The sequence below is a fragment of the Oncorhynchus mykiss genome, chromosome 20 (assembly GCF_013265735.2).
Source record: "Oncorhynchus mykiss isolate Arlee chromosome 20, USDA_OmykA_1.1, whole genome shotgun sequence".
Classification (NCBI taxonomy): Eukaryota; Metazoa; Chordata; class Actinopteri; order Salmoniformes; family Salmonidae; genus Oncorhynchus; species Oncorhynchus mykiss.
This window is the reverse complement of record NC_048584.1, coordinates 12,776,008-12,801,363: the sequence shown is the minus strand read 5'-3', so window position 1 is coordinate 12,801,363 and position 25,356 is coordinate 12,776,008. Positions and strand designations below refer to the sequence as shown.

Here is a 25,356-nt window from a genome sequence, read left to right as displayed (position 1 = left end):
TTTGAATCCAATACATTTCAAAATTCTCTTTAATATAAAAGAAAATGTCACAAAACAATTGTCTACAAATATGGAGCATGTATCCATAAAAGGCTAATTCCATAAACACATTCTCTTTCCATAAATAAACAGTTTCAAAATCAAAACAAGCCACCACTTTACACAGTATTAGCAATCTACACAGTCTCAATCTTAGCCCTCTTTGACACTGGAGCATGCTCTTCCTCCTGTCTCTCAGTCAACGGCTGGTCTTTCTTCATAGTGTGTACGATACCCAAGGCAGTCTTTCTTGTTTCTGTAATGACAACATGGAACATAAATTGGTTCTCTTGTGCCGCCCACAAATATTGATTTGAGACTGATACCCAAGTAATAAATGTAGGTAAATGACACCTTGTGTTACAATTGTGTTATGATCACAACATTCACATTCCATGGATGGGCTACTAACTTGCCCTTTAAACCATCGACTCCCTCAGCCGATAAGGTAAAAATCTGTAGTTCTGCCCCTGAACAAGGCAGTTAACCCACTGTTCCCCAGGTAGGCAGTCATTGTAAATAAGAATTTGTTCTTAACTGACTTGCCTAGTTAAATAAAAAAGATACATGGCATGACACAATGTATTAAATTGATTGACAAATGCGTAAAAGAATGCGGCCTATTTACCTCCATGTAAGTGGACAGCTCGACAGTTGGTTGAGATAGCAGCTTTGCCATCTCCTTCTGACAGCCCAAACAGAAGGCCTCTGGACACCATTCAGGATAATAGCAGTAACACGGGTTAACCTCATCACACCTGCATATAGTATGTCCCATATTCTAGTAGTCTACATCAAGTAGGTAGGTAATGTTTTATGAAAGGATACAAGTTGGCAATGTCGTAGGGTCCCCTCAACTCAAGGGGCTGAATGAGAGAAAAAAACTGGTTCAAGGTTCATTGCAGAAAGATATTAACATGATTGGTATCTAAGAGGGTAAGACAATATCTCATTTCTATCTTACCTTTTCTGCCCCACTGGTCACAATTACATTCTGTTTGAAAAAAATAAACATTGCTGTTACACGCACTGTTTGAAAATGGTAGGTGGATTAACAGGTGAACAATAAACCATGAGGAGTTGATATACCTTCCCTTTGCACGTCTCCATGAGACTGATGGCATTTGCGATGGTGTATCTTCTCATGGTGGAGTCTCGAATAGCAGGTGTGTAACTTATCTCAAAGAACACACCTCTTTCAATTGCCTTACACAAGCACAAGTAATATCACTTTTACTACATAAAAAGCATTCAGTCCAACCAAAAGAAACAGGTCGTAGGCAAGTCTTCAAATCAGTACAAAGTATGTTGTTAATTCAAATACTGAGAAGTATAGATAATTACCCCATTTATTGGAGATCTTTTGAAAAAGAAGGGTTGTTTTTCTATCACTGCTACACAAATTATGTCAACATCAAATGTCATGCAGGCTGCCTATTGAAACAAGTAGAAGGCCAAAATTAGCAGAAGGTCATCCTATTATCAACATACATTGTCAGTAGCGGATGGTAATACACAGTGATAATGATCCTGAACAAAAGTACTAACATGAAACAACTTCTCTGTTGTAGGATAGACAGCCACTAAGTCATAGGCTTTGTACTCTGCATTTGGTCTCTGGAAAGGGATAGATGTAACGTTAGTTATTTGAAAAATTGTGCAATATGAATACTGTCAGCAAATGCTCAAACTTCTACAGTATATCAGACTCACAAAGTGTGATGGGTCAGAGGCCACAACTGTCAATCGGTTTAACACCTTGATTGGTCTGGATTTACCCTGTGCAAAAGGAAGGGGATATTACCTATTATTTCGATTCCCAATGCATGGAGAAACGGGATAGGTAACATCATGAAAAAGTATTACATGATGTATCAACATTATTATTATGCCACATTACCTGCACTATGGGAAATGTATCAAACAGCTCTAAGACACACTTTGGTTTGCCAATTTCCTGTAAACATAAGCAAACAAACGTTAAGGGTGAGGAATAGTTCTCTTGACTTCATGAGTCATAAACTGGGAACACTGAGGAGCTTACCTGTTTCTTTTGTTGCAAATCAACAACATAATTGATGGCAACTGTAGAGTATCCAACTGAAACATGAAAACATTAGCTACTTGATAAGCAAATCAATCAAGATATATTGTAGCTTGCTCTGGTCCTGCTACATATATGGCTGCCTAGGCTAGAAGTTAGCAAAGACGATTCAGCGAATGTGAAGTTTGGGCTACAGTAGCTAAACAGTTTGCAAATATAAACAAGCTTAAACAGCTATTTGCGGTGAGCTGCTAGCCAGTTAGCCAAGTTGAGAGCCATGGTCTTCTTTACGAGGTTAGTGGAAGCCAGCTAAACAGTTTTGCAAATGTGAACAAGATAAACATAGTTACGGTGCGCTGCTGTTTCAATAACACTCCGAAGTCGTTTCTTGTCGGTTGTGTAGGTAATATTCAAGTCCATGAACACAGCCATGTTTCCGTGTGTAAAATGTTAAACGTGCATGTGGATGGTGCGTTAACAGAATGCCTTATGGGACATGTTGTAGCCAACAACCGTATGCGGACTACAAGTTCTCTGATTGGTCCAGTTTAAAAATTAGACCGCGGTCAGCTTGTTCAAAAACGAATGGAGAGGACTGTAGCTAGCTACATCAATGTGTCGATGAATAAAAACACACAAACGTGAGTTAGTACAGTAGGTAAACGATTTTTAAAAATCCGATTACCAAAGATAGATGCATAACTTTTTTTACTCTGTCTGTGTCAACGTGTTTGCTCTTCTCTCTTTCCAGCAAGACACGACGGTAACACAACGGCTAGCCTTGTCTCGGCTAATTTATTGTAGACTAGCTAAAGAGTAACGTTAAAGGACTTCATCATAAACAATGTGAAATGTCTCTTTTTATAGAGTGATGGATACGTGTTTGGACAAGAAACCAGAGAGAGTGGGGCCTATAGTTGTTGAGGATTTGAGAAAGGACTTGTTTGCTGATTTTTCTGCAATTGCATCTGCTCTGCCACAGGTTTGATTTTGAATCTTGTACTGTACTGGGATTTTTCTTGATGTGACAAGCTAACGTTAGCTAACTAGGGGCTAATGTTATCAGATGTTTTAATATTATCTATATAGCTAGCAAAATTTGCCAATTACTTTAACTAAAAAAAACACAATACCCCAAGCAATTCTGTATATTAATCTCTCCCTACAGGATTGTGTAGTATTTGAGAAAGAGCATCTGCGGGTCTACCTAAGGATACGTCCCTTTACCACAGTAGAGAATGAAAGTGGTGAATCTCAGGTATTGTCCCATGACACATACAGTACACTGAGATGAGGATCATGATTGATCTGCCGCAAAAGGACCTTGATATACTGTAAAGTCACATTCTTTATTATTTCCAGTTATTACAACCAATGAAAAGTACCCTTGGATTGGATGAATATGACTTAGAAAATCCTCAATATAATTGCACCTGTGTCAAGACACTTCCTGCAGTAGCAAGGGGCAGGATGGTCAGTCAGTGGTCCTTTGCTGATCAGAGTGCATTTGTTGACGTGCTCCTTTTCCTCTGTTTAAATCCAGGAATGTGTGTCCTTGGAGCCACCAGACACTGTTTTACTCAGGGCTCCTAGGAGCTCTTTATCAACCAGACGACAAACCAGTCACGCAGATGGTGACAAATCAGTCACTCAGACCACCCAAAGATTTCAGTTTTCTCAGGTAAGGCCTTTTCCAGCTGTTTAATTAGTAGCTATCTGTAAAGATTGGCTTATCAAAAAAATGGGTGTGAAGTGTAGCCATTTTTCCTAAACTGTTTACCCCCCCCCAGGTATATGGCCCTGACACTACACAGAGGCAAATGTTTGATGGCACAGTGAAACGTCTGGTCAGAGATGTTCTAGAAGGAGGAAATTCTATTGTCTTCACATATGGAGTCACCAACGCCGGGAAGACATTCACATTCCTTGGTCAGAATTCTTTTAGCATGTTTCAATTCGCATTTGACATTTTATTGTTGGGTTAAGTCATTTTTCATAAGCTGTCTTACGTTTTATATACAGACAAATTTGCCCTTTGGCCTCTCGGTTTCATAACAGATGCTCACCACAATAAAAAAATAAATAAAAAAGTGACTGCTACGGGTTCATGTTAAACACTTTGTCTATTTTTACTTCCAGGCCCTGATAGTGATGGTGGAATTCTTCCAAGGTCTTTGAACGTGATCTTCAACAGCATCGAGGGCCGGGTCTATGCACAGAACAACATCAAACCACATCGATGCAGAGACTTCACTAGGCTCACAAAGGACCAGCAGGATGAAGAGTCTACTAATAAGCGAAACCTCATGAGACTGTCAAAGGAGGTGAGGTTTAACAGTATAACCTCTCGCACAATTCCCCCCTGCTTTGCATTCTTAATGAAATGTAAATTAGTCTCATTCTACTTTCTTTCCCACTTTTCTTCAGAGTGATTTTCTGAAAAGCACGATGAGCTCCACTTGCAGGTCAACAATACTGGAGGGTAAGACACTTGTTGCAGGCCTAGAGTATGCAAAGTACAGTAGCTATGTATGTATTATGAGTTTCTTGATACTATGTGACACATTTTTCGTTGTTACAATTAAAGATGTAATGTAAGATCTGTTGTTTGACAGGTTCCTCCTTGAGCGACATCAGTGATCAGGGGGAAGGAGACAGTTTCTGTCTGGATGTGGACTCTCACACTAAATACTCTGTGTGGGTTTCCTTTTGTGAAATCTACAATGAGAATATCTACGACCTACTGGAGCCCATTCCTAATGGCTCACATAGGAGAACCGTCCTTCGGCTGTCCCAAGACATCAAGGGAAACACCTTTGTGAAAGGTAATGTCACTTTGATTGAATATGTGATGAATTCGCCTAGAAGCTATGGGATTTCAGTTCATACAGAACATACACATGGTTTCTCTTGTAGATTTAAAGTGGGTTCAAGTAAATAATTCAGAGGAGGCTTACAAAGTCCTGAAGATAGGAAAGAAGAACCAGAGTTTCTCCTGCACAAAGCTCAACAATGTCTCAAGCAGAAGCCATAGCATATTTTCCATTCGTATCTTGCGGATTGAAGATGTTGGTATACCCAGAGTCCACACAATTAGCGAGTAAGTGACCAAGTTATTCCATTTTTTTTCTCCTGCTTTTCTCATGATTGTCTTGTTTTAATTCATAGTTGCGTGTTATGTCTAAGGTTGTCGTTGTGTGATCTGGCTGGATCTGAGAGATGTGCAAAGACTCAGAATAAAGGAGTGCAGCTAAAAGAGGCTGGCAATATCAACACCTCATTGCTCACTCTGGGCAAATGCATCAATGCGCTGAGACTCAACCAACAAGCAAAGTGAGTATTTGACCTGTATACAGATTTAGTCTTTTACAAACACTGACTGCATGTTTGTTTCTAATGAACCAATATAATGCTCCTTTCATCCTATGTAAATATTTTCCAGGTTCCAACAACATGTCCCCTTCAGAGAGAGCAAGCTCACACACTACCTCCAGGGCTTTTTCTGTGGTAGAGGGAAAGCCTGCATGATTGTCAACATCAACCAGTGTGCCTCCATGTACGACGAGACGCTCAACGTCCTCAAATTCTCTGCCATCGCCCAAAAGGTCAGCCAGAGGAGCTTTTTGTAAGGAAAAGTAATCTTTTGGTTCGTAATATATGTGGCCAAATTGCTAATTTATTTAATTTCTTTGACTTCTCAGGTTGTGGTCCTCAACATCAAACCAGTCCCTGCCATTGCTCCAAAGAGATCTGCCAGGGATGTGTCCCTCATCATCAACAATGCTGGCCGCAAGAACCTGTGGAGTAGGAGGGAGAGCTCCATGGTGGCTTGGGAAACGACTCTAGAAGATGTGCAGGAAGATGGGGATGAAGAGGAGGATGATTATGAAGAAGAGGAAAGTTGCGATGAGAGCATGGCAGAGGAGACCATTCTGGAGGCGGGAGAAGAGGACAAGACGGTGCTTGAGGACTTCAATGTAGGTTATGTTCATATTCAGTATGTTGATATGCTGGTTCTTTTTCACTGACTTTACACGACTTTGAAAAATCCTCCTTTTTATAAGGAGGATGGGATCCACCTGAATAATTTGGGTTCCTGGATCCTTTCACAGCTTTATAAGGCTGCGTTGAGTGATTTTATCAATGGCCCAGCTCAATTAATCCCTACCATTGTGTCGCTGAGTTGTCATAATGCTTCAGCAAATGTACATTATCCTAGGGGCGTTGGTAGACACAATGTAAGTAACCTAATTAATGTAGCTTAAGAAACAAGGTTCATGAAATCAATAACTTGCTAATAACATGACATCCATATTCTGATTATCTCTGAAACTCACTTAGATGATACCTTTTAATAGTAGTTGCAGTACATGGTTATAACTAGAGGTCGACCGATTAATCGGAATGGACAATTTTAATTAGGGACGTTTTCAAGTTTTCATAACAATCGGAAATCTGTATATTTGCCAGAATTTTACGTAATTATGACATAACATTGAAGGTTGTGCAATGTAACAAGAATATTTGCAGGAAAGTGCTGTTTAAATGAATGCTTACGAGCCTGCTGCTGCCTAACAACTCAGTCCGACTGCTATATCAAATCATAGACTTAATTATAATATAATAACACACAGAAATACAAGCCTTAGGTCATTAATATGGTCGAATCCGGAAACTATAATTTCGAAAACAAAAAGTTTATTCTTTCAGTGAAATACGGAACCGCTTTGGAGCACCTTAAATTAAATGTAGGGTAACAAGGCAAACTCCGCTCCATCATTCGTTGAATCAGATGGCTCATTCATCACACAACCCACTGATATTTTTTATTGGCAAGATTAGCAAACTTAGCAAAAGTAATTATGCTACCTAAGAATAGTAAAGCCCCATTTACTGGCTCAAATAGTCGACCAGTCAGCCTTTTACATTAGTACATTTTTGGAGAAAATTGTGTTTGACCAGATGTCAAAGTGGCGCAGCCATCTAAGGCACTGCATCTCGGTGCAAGAGGCGTCACTACAGTCCCTGGTTTGAATCCAGGCTGTATCACATCTGACCGTGATTGGAAGTCCCATAGGGCAACACCCAATTGGCTGGGGTAGGCCGTTATTGTAAATAGGAATTTGTTTTTAACTGACTTGCCTAGTTAAAAATAAATATTTTAAATCCTATTTTACTGTAAACAAATTGACTAGACTTTCAGCACGCTTATAGGGAAGGACATTCAACATGCACTGCATTTACAAAATGACTGACTGGCTGAGTGAAATTGACAAGATTTTTGGGAGCTGTTTTGTTAGACTTCAGTGCGGCTTTTGACATTATCGATCATAGTCTGTTGCTGGAAAAACATATGAGTTATGTCTTTACACCCCCTGTTATATTGTGGATAAAGAGTTGCCTGTCTAACCGAACACAGATGGTTTTCCTTTTAATGGAAGTCTCCAACATAATCCAGGTAGAATCAGGAATTCCCCAGGGCAGCTGTTTAGGCCCCTTACTTTTTTCAATCTTTATTTATGACATTCCACTTGCTTTGAGTAAAGCCAGTGTGTCTATGTATGCGTATGACCCAATATTATACACGTCACCTACTACAGAGAGTGAAATCACTGCAACACTTAACAAAGGGCTGCAGTTTCAGAATGGCTGGCAAAGAATAAATTAGTCCTAAATATTTCAAAAACTAAAAGCATGGTATTTGGGACAAATCATTCACTAAACCTCAACTAAATCTTGTAATCCTGTGCAACATGACTAAACTGCTCGGAGTAACCTTGGCTTGTAAACTGTCATGGTCAAAACATGTTGATACAACAGTAGCGAAGATGGGCAGAAGTCTGTCCATCATAAAGCGCTCCTCTGCCTTTTTAAAACCCCTATCAACTAGACAGGTCCTACATGTTTTGTTGCACCTGGACTACTGTTCAGTCATCTGGTCAGGTGCCACAAAGAGGGGCCTCAAATTAAAATTGGCTCAGAATGGAGCAGCGCGGCTGGCACTTAAATGTACACTGAGAGCTAACATTAATATGCATGTAAATCTCTCATGGCTAAAAGTGGAGGAGAGATTGACTTCATTACTTGTAAGAAGTGTTGACATGTTGAATGCACCGAGTTGTCTGTTTAAACGACTAGCACACAGCTCTGACACCCATGCATACCCCACGAGACATGCCACCTGAGGTCTCTTCATAATCCCCAAGTCAAGAACAGACTATTGGAGGCGCACAGTACTACGTAGAGCCATGGCTACATGGAACTCTATACCACATCAGGTAACTGATGCAAGCAGTAGAATCAGATAAAATATTAAAATCAACCTTTATGGAATGGCAGGGACTGAGACAGAGATTTTGTATTGTAGAGATGTGGTAGTTGTTTAGTGGCCTGAGGGAACACACTTATATGTTGTGAAAGGTGTTATGGAATATTTTAATTTGTGAATAACTGCCCTAATGTTGCTTGACCGCAGGAAGATTAGCTGCTGCCTTGGCCTTAATGGGGACCCTTAAGTACAAATATAAAAGATGGATTTGATTGTGTATTGTAGGGCCAGTTTGCTCTGGTGGAGGAACTGAGGGAGAAACTTCTGAAGGAGGAAGCTGAGAAATTGGCTTTGGAGTCTCATATCCGTGAAGAGGTCACCGTCGAGTTCATGGAGCTATTCTCCAAAATGGAAAGTGATTACAAGTAAGTAGTCGCATTTCTCTCTCTTTGAACAATCTGTCAATCTTGGCCGTTGTCTGTAGATGCATTGACTGAACAATGTTTTTGTTATGCAGTGAGCGTCTTTCCAAAGAGAGGGAGATCATCGAGGACAGAGCGGACAAGAGGTTGGAGATCCTGAAGAATTTAGTCAGCAAAAGTGTCAGAAAGTGTGCAAGTGTCACTGGTGACGAGGAAATGACAAAGGTAAGTCATATTCACATCACAGGTGTCATGTCTCTGACTTATCATTAAATGTGAAGACTTATTTTATCAAATCCATTCTCTGTAATTATTATCACGTGATTAAACTAATGTTAATTTAATTAACTAGGAAGTCAATGTACCATGGAAAATTTTGGTTTAGAGAGTCATAATTTTCAGACAAACACTTCAAATAATTAAATTTCTGATCAATTAGCCTTCTAATTATGAATTATTATTATTACCTTCCGTCAGCTTCATCTGAACCTCGTAAAATTCTTGGTTATCTGCACAAACCCAGCCTTATAAATCATCCATTCACAAATTGGCTCAATTTATTTACTAACTAATTAAACAATTACAGAATATACAATCCATAATAGAATTATACAGTTAGTGGACTAAACAAAAACAGTTTGGTTATAACACGATTGATTCAGAGAGAAGATATGGGGGTTTTGGAAGGATGCTGGGACCTGGGAAGCTATTCTCACAAATACATATGCCACTAACGATCGTTCATTCGGAAAAGCAATGCATTGTATTTACGTGAAGTTTGCTTCGATTGTTGAGCTGGTGATGTGAGGCTCTGGTTTGCACAGTCGATGTTGCCATTGTCCTTTGTAGATTCATCCGGGTTGTCGTGTGAGAGGTTCATGTGATCTGAGGTTTATCTCACTCTGGAGATGCTTCTACGTCGGTGTTCTCGTACTAGATTTGCGCATATGTTCAGCTGCAGTCTGATATATGATAGTTTAGTATGCACCTCTTTAGGTGATCAATAGTTCAGAGCTCATACCATTTAACGTGTGGAGCAAGCTCTCTCGTTTCCTGGTCTGTGGAGTTGAAATTATAATAAGACCTTTTAAACGTGAGTACAAGTCCTCACGGTATTTGGAACTGAGTTGATTTTTCGTCATGGAGGCCTTTATTCAAGAGTGGAAAGGGGGTTGGTTCATTTCCAACCAATGTCTATTCACTTGGGCGTGGCTACTGACTTATTTTAACTTTACATGTGAAGCCAATTCTCAAATTTTTAAAGATTAACATTACATAATTTTGCAAATAGTTTAATGTTTACTCATTAATTTTATTCAGTAATTAGATGCAAGCCTCATAACTGAGGAACCAGTATAAACAGAGTTAGATTAATGTTGTTGTATTGCCTGTCATGAGGTCACAAACATGAAACAAACTGGACCGGGTCAATGCTGGCTTCTCAACTGACCGTTTACACGTTCTTCAAAATAGGAATATTGGTAAATTGTCAAATTCTGGGATGTAGTAGAATTTGTTCTACTGTGACCCTCTCTCTCCTTTATGGCATTGTCAGGGAAACCAGATTCTCTGCAAGAAATGTACGAAGTGATTGTAAAGGGGGGTGTTCACATCTCTGCTAGCCAATTCACTGAAATGGCTAGTGTCGTGACACAGGTTATAATATCAGATCATGCAGAAAATACAACTTCACCACTAACATCCTTATCTGTCCTTGTTTACTGAGTTGAGTTCGGATGTCTTTGTTGTCCCTCGCAGGAGGATAAGGTAGAGCTCTTGGAGGGGATCATTGACGCAATGCGAGACGACCTGGCTAGAATCAGGAGGGATGCGGAGGCTGCACAGACCTGTTTGGTGGACCTGCCTGAGTCTTCTGGCACTGTAGCCAGCCCGAGGAAGCAAGTGGATGACTTATCAGAGGAGCTCCTCAAGACCCAGCAGCAACTCAACCTCAAAACAAATGGTGTGTGTATCAACTGTGATTTTTTTTTTTTTTATGTCTGATAAATATTCAGGATTTAGCTTAAAGGGATGCTTTGGGATTTTGGCAATGATGCCCTTTATCTACTTCCCCAGAGTCAGATGAACTCATAGACATAAAAATGGTATCCCTGTGTCCAGTATGAAGGAAGTTGGAGGTAGTTTTGCATGCCGATGCTAACTAGTGTTAGTGCAATGACTGGAAGTCCATGGGTATCTTCTAGCATCCTTCCTTCATACTGGACAGAGATCTGACTCTGGGGAAGTAGAGTGCCATAACGGCAAACTGAAATCAGGTTTTTAGAAATGTTTGCAAATGTATTAAAAATGTATAACTTATTTACATTAGTATTTAGACCCTTTAGACCCTGCTATGAGACTTGAAATTGAGGTCAGGTGCATCCTGTTTCCATTGACCATCCCTGAGATATTTCTTCAACTTGACTGGAGTCCACCTGTGGTAAATTCAATTGTTTGGACATGATTTGGAAAGGCACACACCTGTCTATAGAATATCCCACAGCTGTCAGAGCAAAAACCAAGCCATGATGTTGAAGGAATTGTCCGTAGATCTCTGAGACAGGATTGCGTCGAGGCACAGATCTGGGGAAGGGTACCACCATTTTTTGCAGTATTGAAGGTCCCCAAGAACAGTGGCCTCCATCATTCTTCAATGGAAGTAGTTTGGAACCACCAAGACTCTTCCTAGAGCTGGCTGCCTGGCAATACTGAGCTATCGAGGGAGAAGGGCCTTGTTCAGGGAGGTGACCAAGAACCCGATGGTAACTCTGACAGAGCTCTGGAGTTCTTCTGTGGAGATGGGAGAACCTTCCAGATGAACAACCATCTCTGCAGCACTCCACCAATCAGGCCTTTATGGTAGAGTGGCCAGACGGAAGCCACTCCTCAGTAAAAGGCACATGACAGCCCGCTTGGAGTTTGCCAAAAAGGAACCTTAAGACCTTAGTCTGATGAAACCAAGATTGAACTCTTTGGCCTGAATGTAAAGTGTCACATCTGGAGGAAACCAGGTACATCCATATGGTGAAGCATGGTTGTGGCAGCATCATGCTGTGGGGATGTTTTTCAGGGACTGGGAGACAAGTCAAGATCGAGGCAAAGATTAACGGAGAAAAATACAGAGATCCTTGATGAAAACCTGCTCCAGAGCGCTCAGGACCTCCGACTGGGGTGAACGTTCACCTTCTAACAGGACAACGACCCTAAGCGCACAGCCAAGACAACGCAGGAGTGGCTTTGGGACAAGTCTCTGAATGTTCTTGAGTGGCCCAGCCAGATTCTGGACTTTAACCCGATCAAACAGCTCTGGAGAGACCTGAAAATAGCTGTGCAGCGACTCTCCCCATCCAACCTGGCAGTTGAGAAAATCTGCAGAGAGGAATGAGAGAGACTCCACAAATACAGATGTGCCACGCTTGTAGCGTCATACCCAAGAAGACTCGAGGCTCTAGTCGCAGCCAAAGGTGCTTCCAACAAAGTACTGAGTAAATGGTCTGAATACTTAAGTAAATATGATTTAGATATGGGGGGAAAACGTGTTAATACATTTTTGAATAAGGTTGTAATGTCACAATGTGGATGCACTGTAGATATAGGGCCTTATTGCCAAAATTCCCAAGTATCCCTTTAAGTGTGTTTTCTCTCTGTTTACAGAAATGGACGAAATGAGCATGGAATTGAAACAATTGTGCGGGCAGCTAGAGGATGCGAAGGAGGTAAGCCTGGCTGATATTGAGGTGTGTTTTGTTCCATGTGAATACTGAAATGTTGGGTTAGAGTTAATTGTTCTCCACATTTTGGTTTTATGCAGAATTTGGAATCTCAGACACGGACGTTTGAGGCCTTAATGGAAATCTGCCATGAGAAAGATGACATGATTACCAAGCTGCAGGAAGCAATAGACCAGAATAGTGAGGCTGCAACTAGGGATGTAAGTAAATTACTTACTTGAACTAATGATTTCATACTTGTATTAATGGTGAATATGGGGGTGCTTTGTAATATGTCAATCACAGAACCTCTATATGATAATATGCGTTCCATTTCACTATTTTTGTCAACAGGTGGCCTTGGTTGACTCCATCAAGGAGGAGATTCTGAGCTTGAAACAGAATTGTAAGTGTATGAGTCGGGAAAGCCCCAGTGCTGAGGAGGGCAGGAACCTCCATGCTGATGTCCTGGAAAACCTTGATGATCAGCCTGCCCTGAAGAAAGGTAGTCATAAAAGATGAAAGGAGTAACATCTTGTATCGGGGCTAATGGTCCTTATTTACTTTGAGTTCTGTATGTGTCTGACCAGCCCCTCTCTCTCCAGGGAGTCTTGAGGATGAGCGTGTTATTCTAGCAGGCGAGTTGGAGAAACTCCAGGCGGAATGTCATCAAAAAGACATGACCATTTCACAGTTAAAAGAAGAACATGAGGCGATGGTTCAGAAGTTGGAGACAGTCAAAGGAGAGATAAAAAGAATGAACGAAGACTCCGATGAGCTCAAACGCGAAAAGGTTTCGTTCGAACAGACCTTACAGAAGCTCACCAACGATTTGGAGGAGCAGACGGATGACTGTGAAGCTGTGATGGCTTTGCTGGAGAAAGAGAGGAAAGAGACAGCCAGGCTCTCTAAAGACAACAAAGCACTGGTCAACGGCATCTTCCAGCTCCAGCAGACATCACAGAAAGCGGAGTCTTCAGTGAAAACTCTCCAAACAGAACTTATCGAACAGACTGAGAGGTCCGCCAATCTTTTAGAGGAGCTAGAGGCAGCCAGAGCACTCTTGAAGGAGCTCGAAGACAAATCTAACGAAACATCCAAAACCATTGAATCCTTGACTTTGGAAACTGAACGACTCCAGAAGGAAGCGGAGGAACTGAAGGTCTCTTCTGTGCAGAGGAACGACTCAAAGTTCCATGGCACCATAGATGCCATGAAAAGGGAGTGTGAGAGTGTGGTGGAACAGTTGCTCCAGAAGAGCCAGTGGATAGCTGACCTGGAGCAGGAGCTCAACCAGGTCAGAGAGCAGCTCTCTGGACAGGAAGAACTCTGCAGCCAGCTGAGACATGAGCTAGAGACACTGCGGTCAGAGGCACAATTCAACCTGCAGGACTACGAATTAGAGAAGGGGGCTTACAATGAAATTACGAAGAGTTACTCTGACCTCGAACAAATGGCAGGCCACCTGAAGGAGCGAATCGTGGACCTGGAGGTTCAGGTGCAGGCCTCTGGAGGCAGCTCTGAGAGGGTTGTGGAGTTGGAGAAGCAGCTGGCTGAGAGGGAGGCCCAGTGTGGCGCTCTGCAAGCGAGACTAGAGGTGGCTCAGCAGAAACTGTCCCAGGTGGAAGAAAGTCATGTAAATAAGTCCAAGGAGAAGGTGATTGAAGACATGCGTCTTGCACTGACAGAGCAGGAGAGGACACAAACAGAACAGGAGCAGATTCTGGAGGCTAAGATGAAAGAGATTGAGGCTTTAAGTCGAGGTGAGTGGTCACACGATTGAAAAAGAAAATACCCACTCATTTAACCATGTCTTCATTCCGAATTTTTTGGGGGAATTTGCACCAATGTCTACATTTTGCATTTCAGAGCTGATGAGTTTGAAGGACAGCTGCCTTCCAAAAAACGTGAACAGTGCCAAGTTTTCTCATGTGATCAACTGTCCTGGCGAGAACGTGAAGCAGGAACGTCAGCGGACTGAAGAGCGCTTGAAGGTAAGCCGTCGTTTGATCACAGATCCTCATACTCATTCTCAAAGTCTCTCTGAAACTCTAGCAATTTACGTTTCTGTTTGAAGCAGGACCCTGTATGCACACGTGGTGAGGGAAGTAATCATTCCTTTTGATGTCCTCCTAGCTGGTTAATGAGCAGCATGAGGTGGAGAACCAGAAATGCCTTGAAAAGAGGGCAATTCTGATGGAGGGAGCCGACAGGCCAGGGCAGGAGGAGAGTCGGTGCTTGGCTCCAGAGTTGATGAGGGAGTGTCAAAAGGAGCTCTGCCTTAGCACGCTGCAGACTGAAAAGGTAATGGGATCATCCTGACTCTGATTTAATAAACACATTAGAACTGCTGGCCTTTATGGCATCTCTGGGTGCGAGGAAGTACTCAATGGAGTTTCAGAGTGTAGGAAGCGGGAAGTTGCTAAATGACATTCAGAATATGGGTTTCTGTGACCTAATCCCTAGTTTCTGCATAATTTAGCGGGACATTGCTAATTTTTTACCTTTCTAATCTCTGAGGATCACATAAATTCTAATAGCATTAACGTTGATCCATACATCATTGAAGTTACCAGCCTGTGTCTTATCACTTTCCCTCTAAATTATATGTATGTAGTTGCAGGGAAAGTGGGTGCATTTCACACAGCAATTGACAGTATTTCTCACCATAAGTGTTGTCTGCCTTTTAAGCTAATGTCTGTTTTCCAGGTGAAATTGTCTAAACAACCTTCAGAAAAAGAAGAGGAGAGTGTCTCTATAGTTGAGGCTCTCAAATTAGAGATGCAGGAGAGAAACGCAGAGAAAGAGCACAAGCTCAGGGAGCTCCATGACCACTTCAATTTCCAAACACAAGATGTCAGTATACATCAGAGAATTATTTATACTGAACAAAAATATAAAAGCATCATGCAACAATTTTAAACGATTTGACTGAGTTACAGTTCATATAAGGAAATCATTCAATTGAAATAAATTCATTAGGCCCTAATCTATGGATTTCACATGACTGGGCAGGGGCGCAGCCATGGGTGGGCCTGGGAGGGCCACCCTCTGGGGAGCCAGGAGGTCTTGGGCTGGCGTGTTTACACGTGGTCTGCGGTTGAGGCTGGTTGGACTTACTTATTCTCTAAAATGACATTGGAGGCGAAGCGGCTTATGGTAGAGAAATGAACATTACATTCTCTGGCAATAGCTCATTCCTGAGACATTCCTGCAGTCAGCATGCCAATTGCACGCTCCCTCAACTTGAATTATCTTGGCAAAGGAGAAATGCTTACTAATAGGGATGTTAGCAAATTTTTGCACAACATTTGAAAGAAATAAGTGTATGGACAATTTCAGAGGTATTTTATTTCCGCTCATGAAACATGGGACCAACACTTTACATGTTGCGTTTTATAGTTTTGTTCAGTATAGCTGCTTCTCATGTTTGACTATTTTCTTGTCATTTTTTTTGCAATTTCAGCCACAAAATCAGGGATAGACTCATCCCGGTAAGGGTGTAAAGAAACATTCATATTTGATTAATTGGATAATAAATAGGGGTGTGTGATGTTGGTCTGTCTGGGCAGGTACTGGACTCCCCGCAGGTGTCCACAGACGGCAGGCGAGCGCTTTGCTTCCCCAAGCTGGAGAGCCAGCTCACCCCTCTGCACCCCAACAAGCTGAACGTCCGGAGGCAGGGAGAGAACAAGTCTGTGAACATCAAAATCACCCGCTCAGCCAGGAAGAGGAATAGCAACGAGATGGAGAAGGTACATTTCAAAGTGTGTGTGATAGGATAACTGATATGTCTAGAAAAGAAGGTCCAGAAGACATTTGACTGAAAACCATAAAAAAATTTAAAATGTTATTGTCACATGCATGCATTGAGTTATTGAGCTTGTTTTGGTTGATTTCATGCGGCAACCTTCCATTTGGGCCTTATTCTATTGTACTGATCAACATTTGCATAGAAGAAACAATCGTATTTTTTTAAGTGTGCGCTCTGTAAGACCATTCCTTCATTTTCTCACACAAACACTTAGTTTGAGGCTTGAGCAAAGATAGTCTTGACTGGGAGAGACGTAAGGCAGGCTGGGGGGAGATTTGAATTAATAACGTTTTTGGTGACGATCAGCTTTGAAATGAGCAATATTTTTGCATTATGGTTTGCATATCACAAACAAGGTACTAGGGTAGTTGAAATGTTACCTTCAGCTGTAAGCTAGCAAGGAAAGTTAGCCTACAACGCTGGAAGCTACCGGTATTTTCTTTCAATGTGAAGTGTTCTAGCCTGAAATGGACATTGTTTTGCGAACAGTAATTAACGTTTTCAACATTTCTACATGCCATGTTGCCTTATTCATGTATGTTAACTCCTCTGCTGCATGAGCGGTGATGTAGCCAAGTGAGTGCAGTGGTTCCTCGGGACCGGCTAGAGCTGGCAATGAGTAAGTGGAGCAGGCACGGTGCTCTTGCACTATAAGGGGACATCGGCTGTGCTGATTGAGAGACTTGGTCCTCTCTCAATCAGTAGACAACGTGAAACACATTTGACAGAACTGCCGGTAGGAACAAATTCTAGTACCGAACCGTTTTTCAGGTTCTATTAAGAAAAAGTACAGAAGTTTTGGTATACCGTGCAACACTAATAGGTGCAGTGAAATGTGGTGTTTTACTGGGTCAGCCATAGTCATATGGCGCCCCTGGAGCAAATTAGGGTTAAGTGTCTTGCTCAAGGGCACGTCAACAGATTATTCACCCTGTCAGTTTGGGTAACGCTCTAACCACTAGGCTAACATGGCATATCAAATTTATTTGTCACATGTGGCGAATACAACAGGTGTGGACTTTACCGTGAAATATAACTACATATCCATTCAATCTCATTATACTTCCTCCAAAATGTAGACATGGAGAGCCAGTTCTGTCACTGGGTTGCCTTGCATTTGATTTAGTTTGTGTTTGTGCATGCATGTGTGAGAGATTTGAGTTTGAGGTGGAGGGGATGAGAACATCTTAACAAACAGACTGGTTATTACCCAGCCCTTCCAGAGACCAAGCCGCATATAGACAACTATAAACACAACAGTGTCTGTCCTCTCTCTCTGCACTGACAAACTACCTCAAAGCAACCCTTCTATTTGTTCAGTAGGATTAAGGTCAGTGAACAATAATAACAACCCTACAGAAGCTGAATTGTATAGATAGTGGCTTTGCGTTAATGTTCAGTCCAGAGGACCTTTCCAAACATTCTTATTGTATTATCCTGCTAAATCAACCCCCCCGTATGGCTTTCACTAACAGACCTATGCCAAAGGAACAAGAGCAACGTCAACAGATGAGGCTTATAAACAGTTGTGGGAACCTGGAACTACAAGCACAATCCCTTCAGTCAGATTGGACAGTATTAAGGTCCTGGTTGCTTTTCCTCCTTTTTTTTGAAACTTTGGAAAAAGTGGTAACAGATTTAACCAGATCCCTTTGAAATTAGATCCCAATTATGCTATACATGAATTTATATGCTGAAGAATTGACCCCTTTATTGTAGTGGCAGCCCTGCTTCTAGCTCCTAAGCAATTTTGCAGTATTTTTTTTGTGTGTTATTTCTTACATTATTAGCCCAGAAACTTTTTTTGTGTTATTACATACAGCCGGAAATAACGTTTTGGATATCAGAGCAGCGGTAACCCACCAGCATTAAGAAATACAACTTTCACGAATTGGATCCTTTGTTTGTACCCCCAAGGGCAATTTAACTTATTCCAGAGGCTGCTCCAAAAAACCACTGGCGGAGAAGAGGTATTCGGAGTGGACTTCTGGTCCGACTCAGGAGGCGTACACACCATCCACCGCTTCTGAGTATATATTACTCGCTAATGTTCAGTCTCTGGATAATAAAGTAGACTAGCTCAGGGCGAGGATCTCCTTCCAAAGAGTTTAACAGAATCTGTTAGAGTTCTGTTTAACAGAATCATGGCTCTTTCGGGATATACTATCCCCAGCCATTCAGCCATCTAGGTCCTCAGTACATCGTGCCGACAGGAATAAAGAACTCTCTGGGAAGAAGAGGCTGTGGTGTATGTTTCATGATTAACTACTCCTGGTGTGTTTGTGATAACATACAGAAACTCAGGTCCTTTGGTTCACCCAACCTAGAATACCTCACAATCAAATGCCGACCGTATTACCTCCCAAGAGGAGTCTCTTCGGTTATATTCCCCCTCAAGTCGATACCACGTCGGTCCTCAAAGGGCTACACTGGACTTTATGCAAACTGGAAACCACATAGCTTAAGGCCGTGTTTATTGTAGATGTGGATTTTAACAAAGCAAATTTTGAGGAAAACACTTCCGAAGTTCTACCATCACATTGACTGTAGTACTCGCTCTGGTAAAGCATTGGACCATCATTAAGCTTGTGGCCCTGGGTCTGAACCCCGCCCTGTGCAACTGGGTCCTGGACTTCCTGACGAGCCGCCCCTAGGTGGTGAAGGTAGGAAACAACACCTCCACTTTGCTGATCCTCAACACGGGGCCCCCAGGGGTATGTGCTCAGCACCCTCCTGTACTCCCTGTTCACCCATGACTAGCCACGCACACTTCTAACTCAATCATCAAGATTGCAGACGACACAACAGTAGTAAGCCTGATTACCAACAATGACGACACAGCCTACAGGGAGGAGGTGAGGGCCCTGGGAGAGTGGTGCCAGGAAAATAACCTCCCACTCAATGTCAACAAAACAATGGAGCTGCTTGTGGACTTCAGGAAAAGGCAGAGGGAGCATGCCCCTATCCACACAGACGGAACTGCGGTGGAGAAGGTGGAAAGCTTCAAGTTCCCCGGCGTACACATCACTGACGATCTGAAATGGTCCAACCACACAGACGGTGTGGTGAAGAAGGCGCAACTGCACCTCTTCAACCTCAGCAGGATGAAGAAATTTGACGTTGTCCCCTAAAACCCACAAACGTTTACAGATTCATAATTGAGAGCATCCTGTCGGGCTGTATCACCGACTGGTACATCAACATCGTCCGCAACCGCAGGGCTCTCCCAGTGGTGGTGTGGTCTGCCCAACGCATCACCAGAGGCAAACTACCTGTCCACCAAGACACCTACATCACTCGTTGTCACAGGAAGGCCAAAAAGATCATCAATTTCTTAATTCCATTCTTTTTCCTTTTAGATTTGTGTATTATTGTGAATCGTGTTTAGATACTACTGCATTGTTGGCGCTAGGAACACAAGCATTTTGCTACACCCGCAATAACATCTGATAAATATGTGTATGTGACCAGTAAAATTTGATTTGATACAACACTGTGTGTCACTAATTCTGAAATGTTCTCTGTCCCTTAGGGCCCTGTGGAAAGTGAGAACAAAAAGAATATCAAGTTGAGGGTGAACAACAGAGTGAACATGCAGGTGAGAAGAGAATCTAGACTTATAATCCTATTTGACTGTCACTAGTAAAGCTTATCCTGTGTATACATGTCATGTCAACAGTCGCCGACAGTGCTCGGTGTAAAAACAGACCAGAACAAGCAATGGACACCAATGGAAGCCAAAAAGGATGGAACAGTCCAGAAGATTGGGGACTTCATCCAGAGTTCCCCAACTCTGCTTGGGGGCGAAGGTTAGCAAGACCTGGCTGTTGTCCTTTACTGATGTCAATGTTCTGTACACACATCAGACATTCAGTCATATATATATATATATATATATATATATATATATATATATATATATATATATATATATATATATATATATATATATATATATATATATATATATATATATATATACACACACTACATGTCTGTCTCTATTCATAGCTAAGTCAATTATGGGGATTGTAAATGGAAGATCTACCAAGCGAGAGAGAGCCACATCAGTGAAACCGAAAAGGACCAAGAGGAAGCTGTACAAGACCGAGATATCCTCTCCTCTGGACATCCCATCTCTTCCGGTGAGTGGCAACTGGGTGGAACTTGGCCTCAGAAGCCCAGGCTTCTTATGTTCTCTTTGAAAGCCTGGGAAAATTCTCCTCGGGAAGCCAATAAAAAGGGGTAGTGTTTGCTGCCCTACAATGGCAAAAGCAGTAACTGTGCCAACAGTAAAGCCATTTCTCAGTTTCAATGTTTTGTTTTGTTAGCCAGCTATTATGTTGTTGTTGGATAAGTGATGTATCTTCATTATGAATTAATATTTTATGCATATCAACCATGACCACTGATTTAATGTATGAACCCTAAAATGCAGACTGCACTCTGCCTTTGTATGACCTTAAACAACTATATGGGTAAGGCAAAGCGAGCTATCAACGATCTGTAAATGTTTGTCCAACTTTCGTGTAAATGTTTATGTTAGATGGAAACTATTTGAGTTCCAACTGCATTTAATGGTTTAATGTAGTTATGTCTTCATGTTTTGAATGTTGTATTGTAGTAACCCTCAAGCATTTTTTCCGCCATAAGGTAAGGACTATTTCATCACGCAGAAAGTTTATACTTAAAAATATATATATATATATATATTTGACTGCAGTATCTACATTCTAAATGTGTTCATCTGTTTTTGCTTGTATGGTATTTATTTGACTTAGTGGTTGATATGCGTAAAAAAATGACTTCATAATAACATAAAGCATCAGTGCTTCATCACTTGTCTACCTACAACATACAGTTGAAGTCGGAAGTTTACATACACCTTACCCAAATACATTTAAACTCAGTCTTTCACATTTCCTGACATTTAATCCCTGTAAAAATTCCCTGTTTTAGATCAGTTAGGATCACCACTTTTATTTTAATAATGTGAAATATCAGAATAATAGTAGTTATTTCAGCTTTTATTTATTTCATCATAGTCCCAGTGGGTCATACACTCAATTATTTGGTAGCCTTGCCTTTTTAAAATGTTTAACTTGGGTCAAATGTTTTGGGTAGCCTTCCATAAGCTTCCCACAAGAAGTTGGGTGAATTTTGGCCCATTTCTCCTGACAGAGCTGGTGTAACTGAGTTAGGTCTGTTGGACTCCTTGCTCGCACACGCTTTTTCAGTTCTGCCCACACATTTTCTATAGGATTGAGGTCAGGGCTTTGTGATGGCCACTCCAATACCTTGACTTTGTTGTCCTAAAGCCATTTTGTCACAACTTTGGAAGCACGCTTGGGGTCATTGTCCATTTGGAAGACCCATTTGCGTCCAAGCTTTAACTTCCTGCCTGATGTCGAGATGTTGCTTCAATATATCCACATAATTTTCCAGCCTCATGATGCCATCTATTTTGTGAAGTGCACCAGTCCCTCCTGCAGTAAAGCACCCCCACAACATGATGCTGCCACCCCCGTTCTTCACGGTTGTGATGGTGTTCTTCGGCTTGCAAGCGTCCCTCTTTTTCCTCCAAACATAATGATGGTCATTACAGCCAAACAGTTCTATTTTTGTTTCATCAGACCAGAGAACATTTCTCCAAAAAGTACGATCTTTGTCCCCATGTGCAGTTGCAATCCGTAGTCTGGCTTTTTCATGGCGGTTTTGGAGCAGTAGCTTCTTCCTTGCTGAGCGGCCTTTCAGGTTGTCAATATAGGACTCATTTTACTGTGGATATAGATACTTTTGTACCCGTTTCCTCCAGCATCTTCAAGGTCCTTTGCTGTTGTTCTGGGATTGATTTGCACTTTTCGTACCACAGTATGTTCATCTCTAGAAGACGGAACGCGTCTCCTTCCTGAGCAGTATGATGGCTGCGTGGTCCCATGGTGTTTATACTTGCGTACTATTGTTTGTACAGATGAACATGGTACCTTCAGGCATTTGGAAATCCCAAGGATGAACCAGATGTGGAGATCTACTGTTTTTTTTTTTTCCTGAGTTCTTGGCTGATTCCTTTTAGATTTTTTTCCTTCCCATGATGTCAAGCAAAGAGGCACTGAGTTTGAAGGGAGACCTTGAAATGCATCCACAGGTACACCTCCAATTGACTCAAATGATGTCAATTAGCCTGTCAGAAGCTTCTAAAATGTGATATTTTCTGGAATTTTCCAAGCTGTTTAAAGGCACAGTCAACTTAGTGTATGTAAACTTCTGAACCATTGGAATTGTGATACTGTGAAGTAATGTCTGTAAACAATTGTTGGGAAAATGACTTGTGTCGTGCACAAAGTAGATGTCCTAACTGACTTGCCAAAACTATAGTTTAACAAGAAATTTGTGGAGTGGTTGAAAAACGTGTTTTTAATGACTCCAACCTAAGTGTATGTAAACTTCCGACTTCAACTGTATTTGTCTGTACAGCAAATGAACTGTAAAGCCATTTTTCATAGTTTCACTGTTTGTGTCGATACTGTTCTTTGCCTTTGTGTGGCAGAGCTGGTAACTGCATTCAGAACACGATGGCCCAAAGCCAAAGTGTTTGCCTTGCTTTTTACTTTGTAGTTACTGCAGGTTTCACACAAAATAACTCTGCTACTTAAACTTTGTCTGACATGATAGGGTAATGGGCACAGGAAAACAAGGGAATTCCTCTCCTGGGGAGAAATGTCATTTCTAATTAGAGCTAATCAAATATGAGCGTTAACAGCCAGTGAGCGTTTCCAATGAAACAAAACAAAAATCCAATACTTAAGTTTTCCATACTTGCATTAACAAGATTTGGCGAGATGGTCCGATGTCTCATCAGGTGGTGGGACTTTGATGGTTTCTGTGTAAAAACTGGATCTTTTTAAAGAATCTATTTAGGTGGCATTAACAAACGACTGGTGCAAGCTAATATTGTTTTGTTCTTATGTTGCAGATCATTGGTCTTGATCAAGATGAGAAAGAAAGCGACCATCTAATTATCAGGAGGCAGCTTAGATCAAGAACAGCAAGGAAATGACTTCGTCAACAGTGGCCAGGAGTTGATATTGCTTACTTGATTTAAAAACTATTGTTAGAAAACTAGCCATGTACATATGTGAATATTTTCAGATTTTGTTTCTCATTCTTTTACATTGTTTTAAACTCTTATTTTTTTAAATTGAAAATAGTATACACTATAGGAAACATGGCAAGTACCAAACCATTTTGTAAATGTACATTGGAGACCCAGCCTGTGATTGGAGCGCAGTAGACAAGGGACACATTGGAGGATGGAGTATTGTTTTGTCCTGCTCGAATGGGGCCAAAAGTGTAGAATGTCATGGTCATTTATTTTAGTGGCAGCCGTCAGGGGTGGTTGTCATCTGAAGAGAGTAAATAATACAGCTCATCTCTCACCCCTTCTCTGTGGTGGGCCCCTGAGAGGTCCCACTCTCACAGTCAGTCTCAAGTGGGCAATTTAATGGGACAGTTGCCAGTGTTTGTCTACGTCATTGCTGTTGTCATTGAAAACATGTCTCTGATTAAATGCTTTTTCTCTGCATTGCCTGGCTGTTTTTTGTAAATAATAGACAAAGCATTAGAATTCATAATAACCTACAGGAATTGAAGTCTGGTTAAAGCCACTTCAATAGAAAATGGGGGGCAAGGTTGTGCAGATAGACTTTCTGGCTCCTAAGCAACTTTGCAATATTTAATTTTTTTGTACATTACTGCACTGTTGGTGCTAGGAACACAAGTGTTTCCCTACACCCGCAATAACAGCTGCTAAATATGTGTAAGCGACCAATAAGATTTGGACCATCTGTTTAGCAGGGTATCAAGAGACCATTGATTTATCTTGTTTACTCCCATCAGCATTTTTTTTAAAGCAGTTGGATAGCAATCTGTGTCTCAGGATCCCGTGGGGAGAGACCAAGTAGAACATCCTGTTGAGGGTAAGCATGCAGGTGAGAAGAGAGTATGGAATCTACTCAACTATATCACTATGCTACAAATTGATGTATACCATCTCTGAACTTTGCTTGTTAAATTTCTACTGTATCTTGTCCCATGTCAACAGCCCCCTACAGTTGTCAATGTATAAGGAGACCACAAAGAAGAAACCCCACTAAGTCTGTCTTAAGGTTCACATCTGTTTTGCCTGTCTTCTTTTAGTGTTCCCCAACTGCTCAGCAGTAAATGTTAGCAAGGTCATTGATTTATCTAGTTCACTACTATCAGCACTTTAGAAACAGTTGGATAACAATCAAATCAAAGTTTCTTTGTCATGTGTGCCGAATACAACTGGTGTCGACCTTACAGTGAAATGCAAGTAGTCTGGGTAGCCGTTTGATTACCTGTTCAGGAGTCTTATGGCTTGGGAGTAAAAGCTGTTGAGAAGCCTTTTGGTCCTAGACTTGGTGCTCCGGTACCGCTTGCCATGCGGTAGCAGAGGGAACAGTCTGGCTGGGGTCTCAGATTATTTTTTGGGGGGCATTCCTCTGACACCGCCTGGTGCAGAGCAGAGCGACGACCACAGTAAAGACACAACATGACGGGTGGGAGCATCTTTTTCTTACATAATTAGAGCGGGGTTGTTTTTCATAACACTTTTGCATTTAACATTGTGGTGGGCCAAGGCAGGAAGAGCTGCGTTATTTAGCGCCCTGCACATTTTTGTTTGTACAGGTTGCTTGTCTGTACATTATTGGTCTCGTGGGGCCATCCTTCCAATAGAAGGTGAGACACCTGGACTCCTGAAACTACTACATTATAATGCCGTATATATGCCAGTCCAATTTATTATGCCTAGGGCTGTGGCGATCACAACATTTCATCAGCTGGTGATTGTCAAGCAAATTACTGTCGGTCTCATGTTAATTGACCGTTAATTAACATAAACACAGCATCTCCTGGCTTCCACACACAGCCTACAAGCCACTGATGGAGACCTTTGGAACGTTACATTTGAAAATGTCTAATAAATCCACCTTCTCAAAAAATCCATTGATTATTTTAGACAGGTCTAAAGAAACATG

The 25,356-nt window shown here is 41.5% G+C and overlaps 2 protein-coding genes across 5 annotated transcripts; one reads left to right on the top strand and one right to left on the bottom strand.

Moving 5' to 3' along the window:
* Positions 1 to 11: 11 nt before the first annotated feature.
* On the bottom strand, positions 12 to 2,590 carry rpp30 (ribonuclease P/MRP 30 subunit). Of its 2 annotated transcripts, none has more exons than XM_036955842.1 (11): positions 2,434 to 2,590; positions 2,084 to 2,139; positions 1,940 to 1,996; positions 1,753 to 1,818; positions 1,588 to 1,656; positions 1,384 to 1,473; positions 1,129 to 1,245; positions 1,004 to 1,033; positions 868 to 923; positions 668 to 747; positions 12 to 295 (listed from the first exon to the last, which is right to left on the bottom strand). In XM_036955842.1, exons 1-11 carry the CDS (start codon positions 2,513 to 2,515, stop codon positions 177 to 179), a joined length of 822 nt encoding a protein of 273 aa, XP_036811737.1. In that variant the 5' UTR covers positions 2,516 to 2,590; the 3' UTR covers positions 12 to 176. The 2 variants fall into 2 exon arrangements, with proteins under 2 accessions (XP_036811737.1, XP_021431453.1); XM_021575778.2 differs by having other exon boundaries at positions 868 to 905.
* On the top strand, positions 2,581 to 23,879 carry kif20bb (kinesin family member 20Bb). Of its 3 annotated transcripts, XM_036955834.1 has the most exons (28): positions 2,654 to 2,724; positions 2,835 to 2,846; positions 2,951 to 3,065; positions 3,252 to 3,341; positions 3,627 to 3,764; positions 3,874 to 4,012; positions 4,223 to 4,407; positions 4,511 to 4,565; positions 4,699 to 4,908; positions 5,000 to 5,183; positions 5,270 to 5,416; positions 5,526 to 5,688; positions 5,785 to 6,060; positions 8,637 to 8,776; positions 8,869 to 8,998; positions 10,532 to 10,736; positions 12,428 to 12,489; positions 12,585 to 12,704; positions 12,838 to 12,988; positions 13,089 to 14,246; positions 14,353 to 14,477; positions 14,620 to 14,787; positions 15,193 to 15,339; positions 16,056 to 16,238; positions 19,830 to 19,895; positions 19,977 to 20,106; positions 20,309 to 20,442; positions 23,271 to 23,879. In XM_036955834.1, exons 1-28 carry the CDS (start codon positions 2,669 to 2,671, stop codon positions 23,352 to 23,354), a joined length of 4,773 nt encoding a protein of 1,590 aa, XP_036811729.1. In that variant the 5' UTR covers positions 2,654 to 2,668; the 3' UTR covers positions 23,355 to 23,879. The 3 variants fall into 3 exon arrangements, with proteins under 3 accessions (XP_021431445.1, XP_036811729.1, XP_036811730.1); XM_021575770.2 differs by lacking the exon at positions 2,835 to 2,846 and having other exon boundaries at positions 2,581 to 2,724; XM_036955835.1 differs by lacking the exon at positions 15,193 to 15,339.
* Positions 23,880 to 25,356: the final 1,477 nt, after the last annotated feature.

Bases quoted from the DNA above. Each gene is read 5' to 3' on its own strand.
- rpp30 (XM_036955842.1), bottom strand. From the start codon at position 2,515: ATGGCTGTGTTCATGGACTTGAATATTACCTACACAACCGACAAGAAA. The intron at 1,474-1,587 runs GTTAGTACTTTT...TTGTTTCAATAG, and splicing joins CAACAGAGAAGTTGTTTCAT to GCAGCCTGCATGACATTTGA. The intron at 748-867 runs GTATCCTTTCAT...AATGGTGTCCAG, and splicing joins CCCTACGACATTGCCAACTT to AGGCCTTCTGTTTGGGCTGT.
- kif20bb (XM_036955834.1), top strand. From the start codon at position 2,669: ATGGAGAGGACTGTAGCTAGCTACATCAATGTGTCGATGAATAAAAAC. The intron at 3,342-3,626 runs GTATTGTCCCAT...GTTTAAATCCAG, and splicing joins ATGAAAGTGGTGAATCTCAG to GAATGTGTGTCCTTGGAGCC. The intron at 6,061-8,636 runs GTAGGTTATGTT...TGTGTATTGTAG, and splicing joins CGGTGCTTGAGGACTTCAAT to GGCCAGTTTGCTCTGGTGGA.